The sequence below is a fragment of the Anastrepha ludens genome, chromosome 3 (assembly GCF_028408465.1).
Source record: "Anastrepha ludens isolate Willacy chromosome 3, idAnaLude1.1, whole genome shotgun sequence".
Classification (NCBI taxonomy): Eukaryota; Metazoa; Arthropoda; class Insecta; order Diptera; family Tephritidae; genus Anastrepha; species Anastrepha ludens.
This window is the reverse complement of record NC_071499.1, coordinates 74,352,414-74,367,255: the sequence shown is the minus strand read 5'-3', so window position 1 is coordinate 74,367,255 and position 14,842 is coordinate 74,352,414. Positions and strand designations below refer to the sequence as shown.

The 14,842-nt window shown below is 37.7% G+C and overlaps 1 protein-coding gene and 1 long non-coding RNA gene across 2 annotated transcripts in view; one reads left to right on the top strand and one right to left on the bottom strand.

The window, feature by feature from the left end:
* LOC128858214 (sex peptide receptor) overlaps positions 1-13,905 on the bottom strand; it is a 76,234-nt gene extending 62,329 nt beyond the window's left edge. The window contains exons 1-2 of the mRNA XM_054094289.1: positions 13,746-13,905; positions 7,829-8,793 (exon numbers count right to left, since the gene is read on the bottom strand). Of these exons, the coding sequence (XP_053950264.1) occupies positions 7,829-8,345 (517 nt within the window). The 5' untranslated portion in view covers positions 8,346-8,793; positions 13,746-13,905. The remainder of the gene's footprint in view (positions 1-7,828; positions 8,794-13,745) is intronic.
* Positions 6,604-6,850, top strand: LOC128858215 (uncharacterized). Its single transcript, XR_008453991.1, has 3 exons — positions 6,604-6,653; positions 6,691-6,766; positions 6,804-6,850. It is a non-coding gene; the product is annotated as an uncharacterized LOC128858215 (long non-coding RNA).
* Positions 13,906-14,842: the final 937 nt, after the last annotated feature.

Below are 14,842 nucleotides of genomic sequence, written 5' to 3'. Positions count from 1 at the left end.
TTTATTAAAGCCACAGGTTGGTTCAATGAGGGCAATGTAGAGTGAGGAGAGGGTCAGCCCTGGTGGTATCACAATAGGTCTACAGCAGGCCTAGGAGTGTCAACTAACAACTACTATAACTACCTACATATAATTAATTATACAGGGCCCGACATCTATCGTTACGGATTTGAACTAGGTATTATTTGAAGAATGGTAACACTTAGCTATCATCTGATTTGACAGAAAATTAGTTTTATTCTTCCGCTGAACGAAAATTGTTGTGTATACGCTCAAGGAATGCTGGGAAATATTGCGCATTACTTTGAAAAGATGGCGCTACTTGCCACACAGCGAATGCTACGATCAATCTTTTGCGCACTGTCTTCGAAGATCGCATTATCAGCCGAAATTCTGATATCGTTTGGCCGCCTCGGAGCTGCGATTTGACGCCGTTGGATTATTATCTTTGGGGTTCCGTCAAAGACCAGTGTTATGCCAACAAACCAGCAACAATTGATGCGCTGAAGACCAACATACGAGATGTCATAGCTGAAATACAGCCGCATACAATCCAAAATGTGTTGAAAAATTGGACCGATCGTATGAGATGGAGCATGGCTAGCCGAGGCAGCCATATGAATGAAGTTGTGTCCCATCATTAACCGGAAGGATTGTACTTCAAAATAAAAAAAAACAGTTTGGAAAAATATTGAGTAGTTTCTTTGTTATAGCATTTTAAATTCCGTAAAGTTATATGGCGGACCCTATATAATCGCCGTTGCTATTTACAACCTCTTCCTACCTGTCGGCCAATTGGTTGATGCCGCTCCGTAAAAATTCGCCTGGTATGATGTCAAAGAAGTTGTTGCGCCAATTTTTAAGAACCTCTTTGCTAGCGATGGTAACGCACTTCATATGGTTTGATAGGGAGCGGAAAAGATGGTAACCGGTCGGTGCAAGGTCCGAAGAATACGGTGGATGCCAACGGACCTCCCACTCGAGTTCTTGGAGGGCGGCTTTGACGCCTTGTGCAACATGGGGCCTGGCGTTGCCGTGAAAGAGTATAGTTTGACCATATCGATCAGGTCTTTTTAGTCAAATAGACTCATTTACGTGGTGTAGCTGGGCAATTTAGAAGTCCTTGTTGGCCGTGGCATTCTTTTCGAGCATTTCCCAGCGCAACATGCGCTCCCAGTCCCACCAAAGACATATCATGATCTTCTGTGGATGAAGATCCGGCTTGACACTCGGTTTTCTTTGCTTCATATTGATTTGTTGGTATAATGACATAATTCCTCATCCAGCGCGACGATTCGGTACAAAAAGCACCGTTCATGACCGCGTGTTCCTCAATGGTGGGCGAGATGCAGAGAAGCAATTTGAAGGCGACTTTGTTTATTTTTTCGTTGAGCTCGTGAGGCACCTAGCCTCCGAATTTTTCGGTACATCCCATTGAATGACAGTGATTGAGAATCGTTTTATGATCGCAGTTCATTTTTTTCGCCAATTCACGACTGTTTTGGCGACCGTTCTCCTTCAAAGTGATTTGAGACGTTCTTCATCGAATTCAGTAGGCCTTCCGTTGCGGGACGTGTCATCGACGTCAAAGTCACCATTTTTGAACCTGCAAACCAGTTATGTGCTGTAGCCTCGCCTATAACACCTTCTCCATACATCTCACAAGTGCCCCAGGATAATTCCGCAGCTTTTTGATCTCGATGAAAAGCAAAGAAGAGCAGAGGTCGAAAGTGTTGATTTTTGCCTCCTGTGTATTTCATTTCTAAGCCTCAAAACTAATAAAAGATTAAATAACTCAAAAATACAACTACGTTAGTTTTGCGCCATAGAGCAGAAAAAGCTCTATCGAATGAATACTTTTCTTTTGCCAAACAATAAAATTCTCATAATTTCAAAAATACATTAAAGCGTCGCATTCAGGTTGCACAGGAATATGTTGAAACTCCTTTACAGTTTTGGCAGTGCATTATTTGCAATAAGGAATCTAAGTCCAACTAGTTAGAGTCAGATGAAAAAAGTTTGATACGATGCCTTTATTTGGTTATTCCCATTATTTTTGCTACTTTCTACATCATTGTAAAGCATTTTGGGTTAATGGCAGCCCAATATATATTATGACTATATAGCATTTTGACGAACATTTGTTGTGGCAGTCAGTGAACGGTCAGATGATAGCTCGAAACATAATTTAATTTTCATTTGTCCACGATAAAATGATTATAAATATATATCAAAATATATAAGAAAACGTAAAGAATACTTCATTTGAACCATGATTATCCCTTTAAAACCAATCACATGATTGAATGCTCGTAGTTGGCAAAAAAATTCAAATCTAAACAATCTTCGAAAATTGTGCTTTATTTAAACTATTTGGACTCTATTGCAAATAATAGCGCGCCTAATTATCAACCGCCTGAGAGTTCATCTGGAAGCATCTATAAGCTCTTGACAGGCCGAATTTCACAATGGATTTTCTTCCGCCTATCAAACAAACACCCTTAGAAGGGACATCGAGCAATGCATTGGGTATAAGTCTGCGCTGCATTTGCTTTTTATAGGCTTTAAAAAAGTCTTCAACAGCATCAATTGGGAAACTATCTGATCGGCTCTGCGAAAAAGAGGTATCCCAGATAAGATAATTGCTCTGTTAAAGGAGAGCTACAGAGACACGAGCTGTTACGTCCAGCACAAAGAATTGTTTTTTTGAGCCTTTGCAGGTGCTGAGTGGTGTTCGACAAGGATTCCTATTGTCTCCAATATTATTTCTTCATGTCATTGAGGTCGTCACGTGCGCTGTTTTTAATAATGAAAACCAGAAGAAAGACATTTAGTGGCAGATTTTTTTTTTAGATCTCCATTTATTTCATACAATCTGTCATAACAATAACAATAAGTACTATTGTTAACTACAATTTAAAGAAGAATAATCAGTGGCAGATAAACAACCAATTTCTCAAATATTTTGCTACCGGAAACTGCTTACTCAAGGCTTGCAGAAAAAGTATCAAGGTGCCGGCTGCAAGAACGGCGCGAAAAAAATGAAAGCGCTGCACCTCAATGAGATCACATCAGAACCGGTTACAGTGGGTGTACCACAGTATGAAAGCGTAGAGAAATTTTTCTACCCAAAAGTCGCTCTGTGTTAGATGTTGAGTGTAGGAATAGCAAAGGCATTTCATCTTTTGGCATTTTCGTGCCTTTGTGGCAAAGTAACAACATCGGCCTTAATAACCAATTACACATATTGCACACTAATGACAAATCTGTCCTCCTATATGGTTGCACCACATGAAAAGTAACCGCGACAATCGCAAGACACCTGAAAACGTTTGTCAGCTACTACCTGCGCCGTATTTTAAGAAAAAATGTTGCCCCTTACCACATTAAACTCGGAACGGCTGGGAAAAAACTAACCATCTTTACGTGGCGACTACAATTCCAAAAAGGAAGTAGCAGTAGAGAGAACATACGCGTAAACAAGTTATAACAATGTTACTAGGCAGGCCCTGTATTGGAACCCCTTCCAACAAGCTAGCCGAGGAGCGGAGCCACCTGGAGTCACTCAACAGTAGCTCACATGAACTCACTCGGTCTAAGGTGCAGCGAATTAGGATATACATATAGATATATCTAACCCGTGCACACTGGCAAAGAGCCGGAGTTGATGCCTTATCTTCCAATAGGAGTTAAAGGAAAAAATAAATATAAATAATATTTCTCTGTTATTTTTGTTTTTCGATGCTTCCTCCAAAACAAACAAAAATAACTACATATTGCGAAGTAAAGGGTTAAAATGTTCCACAAGAAAACCCCCCGTTTTCTTTTTCCTAGAACTGGTAATATATATATATATATATAATTGGGGCGTACACCCTTTTCGGGCCTTAGGCCGAGCTCCTCCTCCTATTTGTGGTGTGCGTCTTGATGTTGTTCCACAAATGGAGGGACCTACAGTTTCAAGCCGACTCCGAACGGCAGATATTTTTATGAGGAGCGTTTTCATGGCAGAAATACACTCGGAGGTTTGCCATTGGCTGCCGAGGGGCCACCGCTATAAGAAAAACCCTTTTCTTAATTTTGGTGTTTCATCGAGATTCGAACAGACGTTATCTCTGTGAATTCCGAGTAATAGTCACGCACCAACCCATTCGGCTACGGCGGCCGCTATAGTATACCTAAAATGTAAGTATATCATAGTTTTTTTTGTCGTTTCACCTTGGGAATATACAAAAAGTAAAATTTTGAGCCCTCGAAAAAAAGTTTGTCGCCTCTAACAGAATTCAGTGTTATTAAATGCAATTTATTTATTGGCTTCTACTCGTAAACCTTTGCTTATAAACAATATTTACATACTCTAAACTAACCAAAAAATAATAATTTCAAAAACAATTATTTTGAAAATGTTCACTAATTCTACACCTCTGAAATGTTTGCAGCTGTTAATGGGGCTTTTGAAATTTCACCATTTCACATTTGCCAAAGCATACTTTGCATTCAAATAATCCCTGTAAATGCACAAATGATTTAAAAGCAATCAAATGGCCACAGGGCAGGAGGTTAAATAGTAAATGGGTATCACCCCGATTGGGGAAAGGTCGGCAGAAAGTCCTTCTGCTACCAGAATTTGCTAATAATATCGATTTCATTTTAATATGTGTTTACATTTGCACTCTGTGTGTTGTCACTTAGAAATGTGTTTACTGTTTACATTTCACAAACGCATCCATACCCACCACTTGCTGACGCCTTTGCGACATTGTGCCACCGAGGCGTATACTTAATATTGAAATTAATGTTGTCGTCGTTGTCGCGCGTGTTTGCACCAAGGATCAGGCACTCGAATCAATTTGTATTACCAGCATACATTGCCATAGCAATCCGTGCATGTGTATGTGTGTGTATGCAAATGCATATTTTCCAAATCAAACAGCGGCATATGTAAGTGTAAGGGTATTGAGTGCATTCAAGAGACTGCATTCACGTCCAACTCCACTTGAGTATTGAATGCTCAGTGAAAATAATAAGTAATATGGGGCAAGGATTAGCATGTGTGTATGTATGTGTGCGTGTGTTTCTAATTTGATCGATAGAGTAAGACAGCAAGCTGTTGTAAACAAAGCAGCAACATCTAATCACGGCATTGGAGCTGTGATTTATTTTATTGTTTCAACTGTTAATTTTATAGTTTGAATGTGGTTGAGATGTTAAAGAAAGATGTATTTTAAGTCAAAGTTCAGGTTTTAGAATAGTCCGGAAATTACTCCAATTTTAATAGTTTAAATAAAAGGGTTGCCCAGTTCTTAATTACAAAGATAATTAAAAAAAAGAGGTTGTCTGTAAAGTCGGTTTACTGACGATAGTTTAACGTGATAACGTCATAAGAAAATACTGATTGAATGGTTGCATTTTTCAAAAGAAAATTTTAATTTTATTTGTTTGATAGATATTTTGTATGGATATAGAGAATGAGTTAACATTAACATATATCAACATAATATAACATAACATAACACAACACAACACAACACAACACAACACAACACAACACAACACAACACAACACAACACAACACAACACAACACAACACAACACAACACAACACAACACAACACAACACAACACAACACAACACAACACAACACAACACAACACAACACAACACAACACAACACAACACAACACAACACAACACAACACAACACAACACAACACAACACAACACAACACAACACAACACAACACAACACAACACAACACAACACAACACAACACAACACAACACAACATAACATAACATAACATAACATAACATAACATAACATAACATAACATAAAGCATTCACCAACAGCTTCCATTTGATACCCGTATTGTACATACACATCCGAAGGTTACCCGGGTCAACGTTTTGACCTATATCTCGAGACCCTATCTACCAATAGGTATTCAAACTATACGGAAATCATCTTCAATACCTACTTAACAATGTGTGTAAGTTTGGTTTAATTCGGTTCAAAGACACGGCGGGTCCACGTTTTGGCATATATTTCCAGACCCTAGTCATCAATAGGTATGAAAATTACGCCGTATTAAAGCACTTATCAACAGCTTTCATTTGATACCCATATTGTACATACACATCCGAAGGTTACCCGGGTCCACGTTTTGACCTATATCTCGAGCCCTATTTCCAAAATAAAATATAATCCATGTTACTCGTAATGTAGCTTTCGAATGGTGAAAGAATTTTCTAAAATCGGTCCAGTAGTTTTTGAGCCTATTCATTACAACCAAACAAACAAAGTTTTCCTCTTTATAATATTAGCATAGATATGGTAAATATTAAAATACATTTTTGCCTTCATATATAATAAAAAAATAATAATAATAACATTAAAACAACAGGTATTATTAACAAACTTGGTTTTATTTTAAATTCTTCAAGTAAATCAAATTAATAACAATCAATAAGAAGGCATATGCAAATACAAATACGTGAATTTATATATGTACATATGCGCATATACATACATATATACGCTCATTTAAGTAGGAGAGAGCAAGATGTCGAACGTTGCCGTTCGTTTGCTTTGTTTGCTTTGACGTTCCTTCCGCGCTTTCGCTTGCAGTTCATTCAATGCAATGAGCAAGGTAACGACAAATGAGCAAGGTAACGGCAATGAGCAAGGTAACTACATATGAGCAAGGTAACACTAATATGAGCAAGGTAACACTAATGAGCAAGGTAACTACATATGAGCAAGGTAACTACATATGAGCAAGGTAACACTAATGAGCAAGGTAACGACACATTTTTTCGTGCGTGCAGCCTGTTAAATCGAATTATAAGACGTTATCACGTCAAAAGAATGTACGAAATTTTTATTGCAAAATATTCTTCGAGTATGCCACATTCGAATGTCGCACCATTCAAGGCAGCAAGTGTCTAATTTGTGAATGTTCTGCATTAGACAGTCAAAGACTTCACCACCTTGGTGGTTTCATAGTATCTCCATGCAATCTTTGGAACAACAAACCCAAAATTGTGCAAAATTTTTAAAAAGCCTAAAACTCTAGGGTTACAAAAACAGTCATTGCACAATAGATCAACTCTGGTCGCAGTACGTAATGGCCTTCTAATAATAATCCTCAAAATGAGCTTGAGGGCGTTGGCCTTTCAACATCATTCTCATTCCATCTCGTTGGAAATTAAATTACTTATTCTCTAACGACAGTTGTAATATTTTAAATAAACACAGAGCAGTTAATACCAGTACTTGTTGCCTGCGGTCCACCTTTTACTGAAAAAACTATCCAATAGACAAATCAATTGTACACTAGTCCGCGTAGGAACCGTCTGTCACACTACAATTTTAATTACAGTAACTGGAGTACGTTCGGTCGAATCTCCGTAAAACATTGAAAAAAATAATAATATCGGACACCCCTCGGTATGCAATGGTAAGCCTCTGAGTGTATTTCTGCCATGAAAAGGATCCTCATAAAAAATATCTGCCGTTCGGAGTCGGTCCCTCCATTTGCGTAAAAGTATCAAGACGCACCCCGCAAATAGGAGAATGAGCTCGGCCAAATACCCAAAAAGGTGTAAACGCCAATTATATGTATCTAAGTTAAAAACCTATCGAAAGCAATATTTTTGTTTTGCATAAATACAAAAATCAGATAATAATCAGACATATTCAGTAATTCAGTTCCGAATGAGTTTCAATCAAATTTTCTGTCACTTTTCTTGGAAGTTAATTACAGAACCTGCCCAATTACTAAGACACAAAATAAAATTCAAATTCTAAATTCGCACCACTTACCCATTAATACGTAATTTGTCGGCGTCGCCAAGTGTTTTTTGCTCAATACCACCACTATCAAAGAATTCGCAGCAACGGTAATAACCAATAGAAAAGGCATACAATAACCATATAAAGGCATGCCATACTCCAAGGGGTTATCACAAGTTACATTCCAATATGTCATATTTGTATTGAAATCCATTGATTGACATGGAGGCGGATAATCATAGTAATAGCTCGAATTGTGATCGTATAACTGGGTGTCATTGGAATCATCGGTATTGTCGACTGTGGCTATCATTGCCATGCCAAGGCCATTGTAAGCATCGCTTCCACTGCCACTGCCGCCACCACCACCGCCACCTTCACTGCTCCAAATGGTAGGAACTGTGGCTGTTGTGGCTGTACCATCGGTGACATAACGCGCAGTTGCATTGCCTCTATCCAGAATGGGCGCCATAACGGCGGCTATAGTCTCAGTTACAAGACTTGCGTGTGCTATATTGTGTTGTTGTTGCCCTAGTTGTGCATTCATCACTTTGTAGCACCCATAAAATCGCAACACATAATCGGCGTATAGCTTGGAAGCCAAAACAATTGACTCACCTGCGCGGCGCTGTGTCACGTGTTCAACAAGCTGTGCAATAGACTGCAACTTTAAGTACAACAATGGAGAAGCTTGTGAAATCTTGTGCAGTTATTTACTTTTAAATCTGATAATAACTGGTGCACAACGGGAAGTTGGTAGTGCTATCGCTTTTGTACACAAAGTTTCGCAAAAGGATCTTATTGTACGCACTTTCGGTGGCTAGTTATTAGACACTATTCGATGTTGAGACACTTATAAATATATAATCTTTGTTATTGTTCTCTATGTAATTTTATGTGACAATTTTGTATGATTCCACAGCTGTTGCCACAAGGATTTGTTGTCTGCCATTATTAGCTTGCGTGCTAAACTTTCTCGAAAATTTAAAAATTGCCTGAAAGTAATCAAAACAAAGAATTAATGCATCAGATTGGTAGCTTAAAAGAAACTATGTTAAAGTATTTAGATTAGATGTCATAACTCTACACTCCTCCTATTTCCAAATACTATTTGTCAATAAAATGGTTAAATCATTGCAAATTCAAATTCATCATATTCGCTGCTTACTATCGTAGCAGTCATGATGGCGACAAAAAATTATCACCGTATGCGTCGCCACCAACTCTAACGGTACTTATTTTCAGGAGCACGTAGTAAGGCGCGCGTCATTTGCGGATTCAATTTTAGTGTTGTTAGGACGATTTTTTGGAAAGCAAAATTATTAAATTTAAGTTAAATAAATGTATTTAATAATTTATTAGTTTATCGGTTTTCAATAAAATTCCGTGCGGGTCCCTACAATGGGAATAAAGAGGAAAGTCAAAATAAAATTATGGACAGAGGCCCAAAACAATCAATAAATAGGAAGAACAACGGACAATGCATGGGCATCAGTTCGAACAGTAATTCAAAAGTACGAAAAAACCAGAATATTGACATCAAGGCCAAGAGCGTGCCTGCCGAGGAGCGACCGCTAGAGCGTGGCGATCTCGTAAATTAACAGAAAGAGAAAATCACAGTATTATAGGGCTTGTGAAAAAAATATAAAGCTAACTGCTTCAAAAGAGAAAGATGAAATAAGAGTGTTAAGGGGACAAATACCGGTAAAATTTCCAAAAAAAAAATTTGTTTTCATAAAATGTTAATATAATCCTTTAAGAATATGTCAAAAAAGTTTTAGAACGTAAATTAAAGTTTTTCTTATATTATAAAGGGTTTTTCAATAAGGGCGGGTAGATGTTGAAATGGAATAAAGCAAGCTGTGTGTGAGTTATTCACAAAATTATTTTTTTATTTGAAAGGCGCATATATGCCATTAAGTGTGGAACATGACATCATTCAAATGCCCGCCTCGCCTTCTTACGGTGGAACGGATCCGAGTGGTCCAATTTTCAATGACTCTTCCCATAGATCCGGCTGAATTTGAGCGATGGCCTGTGTTATGTTCACCTTTAGAGCATCGGTCGATTGTGGTTTATTTGCATAAACCTGAGACTTCAAGAAACCCCACCGGCAAAAGTCTAGCGGGGTCAAATCGCATGACCTTGGTGGCCAATTCACATCACCCCTGCGAGAGATAACCTTACCCTCAAATCGTTCATGCAGAATATCAATCGTGGCGTTTGCTGTGTGGCACGTAGCGCCATCCACATGTCGTCTAGGTCCATATGGTTCAATATACATAGGCCATAAGAAATTGGTTATCATCGTTGTGTAGCGCTCGCTGTTGACGGTGACCGCCTCACCAACGTCGTTTTCAAAAAAGTACGGGCCAATGACGCCGCCGGCCCAAAATCCACACCAAACGGTAACTTTTTGAGGATGCATTTTCACCTGGTGAACCTCGTGTGGATTGGTGTCGTCCCATATACGTCAATTTTGTTTGTTAACACAGCCATTTATCCAAAAATGCGCCTCGTCACTAAAGATGATTTTTCGCCCAAAACTGGGGTTCTCTTCCAAACGATTCGAAGCCCACCACGTCTACCGAAAAATGGGCGCAATGCGCGCAACGTTTGCGTTAATGAATACTCATTTTGATAATAAAGTTTTATCATTTGAACGTGCTGTTGAATTGTGTACCTTACCATGATGATTTGGCATAAACAACTGAATAATAAACAAAAGATTTGACAGATGTCACCAAAACAAAATGGTTGCCACAGGGCGCCAAATCGAACCGCGCCAATTGAAAAACCCTTTAGATCGTCAACCATGACTACTCTATTCTTTGCGTTCGAGTGCTGGGACCGGTATAGTTACGTTGTATTTAAACTTTTGACGCGTTTTTCTTCAGACTATATTTTTCGAATTGGCGTACACGATAACTCGAAAATTTATTGACGGATCTCCCTGAAGTTTTTTATGATATTACTTTGTATGTGAATTTACAATTTCGTCGTGTGAAAATTGCTAGGAAGAAGCTACTTATTTCCCTTTATTAGAAAAAAAAACACATAGCTTTCACAAATGACCATACATAAGCTTTTAGAATTTTGGAATTGGGTTATTTTTTCGGATCAAAGCAAGTTTAACATATTTGCTATCAAACGAAAAAAAACTGTGTGGACGAACTCTGGTACAGCGCTGAATAAAGAAAATTATTACATCCAGTGAAAATTAGTGGGATTGGGGTGACGGGTGAACAAATTGCAGTTAATTGAATCATCAATAGATAAGTTTGTTTATTTATATTAGATATTTTAAAACAAAATTTAAAACAAGACATCGAGATGCTAGGGTTATCAAACGAATATTCCTTTCGACAAAACAATGATCCCAAGCATACGGCTCACATAGTAAAGTTATTACTTCTCTATAATATCCCCAGCACATCCGCAATCGCAAGACTTAAACATTACCGAACACTTATGGACGCTTCTGGCAAGAAATGTAGGGAAACACCAAATTATAAACAACGAGGTTTTGAAAGATGTTATGTAGTAGAAGAGGGAAAGATTACTGTCAAAGAGACTACCACATTGACAAACTCCATACACAATTGACTTAATCTCTTGCCCTGGAAAGGCGTGCAATGCACGTCGACTTGTTAACTGCTCTAGACGGGCAATTACGTACACTGTACGCCTACTGAATTAACTGTAAAAGAGCATGTCTATATGTTTACTTCGAAAACCAAAACAAATTCCAAATTCTAATAACTATTTATTTTTAAATTTTCCGCTGGGCATTGCAAAGGAAATTCCAAAATTGTTAATATACCCAACATGCGGAAGGACAAGTGAGGACATTTTCCAAGAAAAATTCCTCATACCCAGAGTAAACAAAAGCCTCAACGAAGATCTCAGGTATACGCGAACAAAATAAACCCAAATGAATATTTTTGAGAATTTTTTTACTATTGCGTATGAGAATAAGTTTCCGCCCTGGTAAAAGAGGTGTCGCTGCTGATACTATTTTTTAGTTCGGGATAGTAATATACTGATGATTTGAAGGTGTATATATGAGGTCTTGATCGCATTAGTTGACATTCGTTTGAAACGTAAAGATCCTTTTTTATCTGACATCAAAAATGTCTATGTTTGTCATGCTTTATTATTACCTTTTAAAGAAAAGTGCAGCTGAAGAGTGGGTTCGACGCTTCCAAAGTGGCAATTTCGACATGAGTGATAAAGATCGCGAAGGGGCAACAAAAAAATTGGAATATACTCAACTACAATAATTATTGGATGAATACACATATCGAACCGTCGAATCCTTGATGATATGTCTAAAGTTAGATGTTGACAGATTAACCGTCTGTAAAGTTTGCACGTGATGGGAATGGTCCAGAAAGCAGGTAACTGAGTGCCACATCCGTTTAAAGCGAGCTCTCAGAGAAAAGCGGCCGAAATGCGATGGTGGACAAGACAAATTGGTTTTGCTACATGTCAATGCCAGACCACACGTTGCTAAATTGGTTCAGAAATATTTAGAGGGACTGAAGTGGGAAATATTGCCTCACGCGCCGTATTCCCCAGTCATTGCAGCTTCGGATTACCATCTGTTCCGATCAATGCAGTCAGACTTTTTTGGGGAGCGATTCACTTCTTACAAAATCATCGCAAACTGCCTGCCTGAAAGATGGAGTAAAGTTATAGCTTCCAATGGCACATACTTCACATAATATCGTGTATTATTTAATTGTTTAAATAATTCTTAGCTTTGGCTAAAAATGGACGGAAACCTATTTCCATACCCAATATATAAATTTTTTTTATAAACGAGCTTAAGTTTTCGAAGTCTTTCATTTTTGCAGTTGAAATAAAATCTATAATTTAAACGTTAAATGGTATTATTTAAAATGATTTATGAATTTTATTTAATAAGTTTAATTTCATTATGTGTATGTGACCTGGTCTACGAAAAGGTACCTTACGTACGAAAACAAGTTTTCGTGAAAACAGTAGTTAAAGTTTAAACTTTTCAGTCTTTTTCGTATTTGTACTTTCCTTTTTTTACTTTTAACAAACTTTTAAACAAATTATGACTTTCTAATATAGTTTTCACCATTTTAAAGAGCCTTTCACACACTATTCGAATCAACAAAAAAGTGAAAACTGATTTTTTGATACGTAAGATAACTTTTCATAGACCAGGTCACATACCTATAATGAAAAAAAATATATATTTCAAATGCTTAAAAACTTGATTCTTGTTACTTTTCCAACTACCCACTTTTTGTATCATCCCTTCCCTTTCTGTTACTATTTTTTCTATTTTATTTATTCCGTAAGAAGTGTTGAAATGAGTAACGATACCTACCAATGACCGTTTAGAGAGATGTTTTTGTATGTGTAGAAACCTAAACTGTTACTCTCAATTTCAATCCACCAGCAACTGCATACATGGCTCCTATTAACATTCTCATTCTGTTATGCGAACAAGTTGTGACACAAATAGTTCTCGTGCTGACGAGCGAAATTCTGTTTCTTACTCCTTCGCGTTCAACCCTCGATATAAGTAAATTTTTTTTTTATAAATTTTGCTTGAGCACCTTTCTCAGATACTCCAGATCAGAAGGCGGGCATTGATTAAAAAGCACTGATGAAAATCATTTGACCTAGTGATTGACACAGCAACGTAACCATCAGGCGAAATTGGGTATTACAATTTGTATTGGCCCGAATTGGTGCTTAAAGTTCTAAGTATTCGGTTCTAAAAAAGGTCGACAGTTCTCGATTATTTAAATTATTGGCAGTGAGTACTCAAAGGTACTTAGTAGTGATTCAGTACATAGCTAGGATTTTGAGGAATGTAAAAATTAGTTTTGGAAACTATTTTATATCCTTAGCTATATTTAGTTGCCATTTAAATTGTAGATAAAAAACTTGTATGCATACGTACTTGGAAAATTTGCAATTTCATTCATTTTAAGAGCCATTCCTGATTCAAATCTGACATGCGCACCTGTTCCCATGCCTCCAAAACGCAACTTCTGAAGAACTTCTCTTCCAGTTTCACTTTCCAACTATCCATGTACTCTTTTCTGCAGTGTTCTTTATTATTTAACGGTGTTTTAATAAATGAATAATTTGCCTACATCTTTCCTCTATTTATGAGTGTTTACTGAAATATAACCAAATGAGTTCATAAATCAATTACCAACCCATTCATTGCCCTCATAAATTGCAATTTCCAAAGCATTAATCTGCCAACCACATTTCAATTTAACTCTAGTTCACTCATCGCTTCATTGCACAATTTTCTCTAAATTATTATTCTGATGCAGTGCATGTAATTACGAACTCAATTGGTTGTATATCTGACTGTCCACTTGTGTATAATAGAGCGCTCACTCTTTACAATATTCACGCTTCTAATTATAAAATTATCCACACTGACAGAAATCGTTCCAATATACTACAGGGTCCGGGACTCGAAGTGTAACCTATTAAAAAGGCCATAAATTTAGTTTATTCAACTCAAAGTAAAAAATATGTGAAAATAATACAAAATTAGAAAACAATTTACTTTTGCTCAATATGAACACATTTTGCCTTGACTATGGCCTTGAGACGGTCCAGAAATGAATCGCAAGCTGCCCGAATGTGACTTCCAATGGCTTTTTCAGCGCCTCGAGATTGGTGAATCGGTGTTAGTTCGGACCTTTTTCTCCAAACTGATCCAAAGAGAATAATCTATCGGATTCGCGTCTGGTGAATTTGAGAGCCATTGTGTGGATGTTATGAACTTCGGTTTTTTAGCCTTCTTTGTTCCCTCGAACTTTGTGAGATGGTGCCGAGTCCTGTTGAAACGTCTATCACGTCTGTCACCGAAATGCTTGTCTGCCCACGGCATCAAAGCAACCACCAGAATATTTTCCCGATAATATTTCGCATTTACCTTGACACCAGGCTCGATGAAAATGATTGGAGGGCCCCCACCTGCCATTAAAGCGGCCCAAACCGTTACCTGTGGCGGGTGCTGCCTCCTGGTAGCCA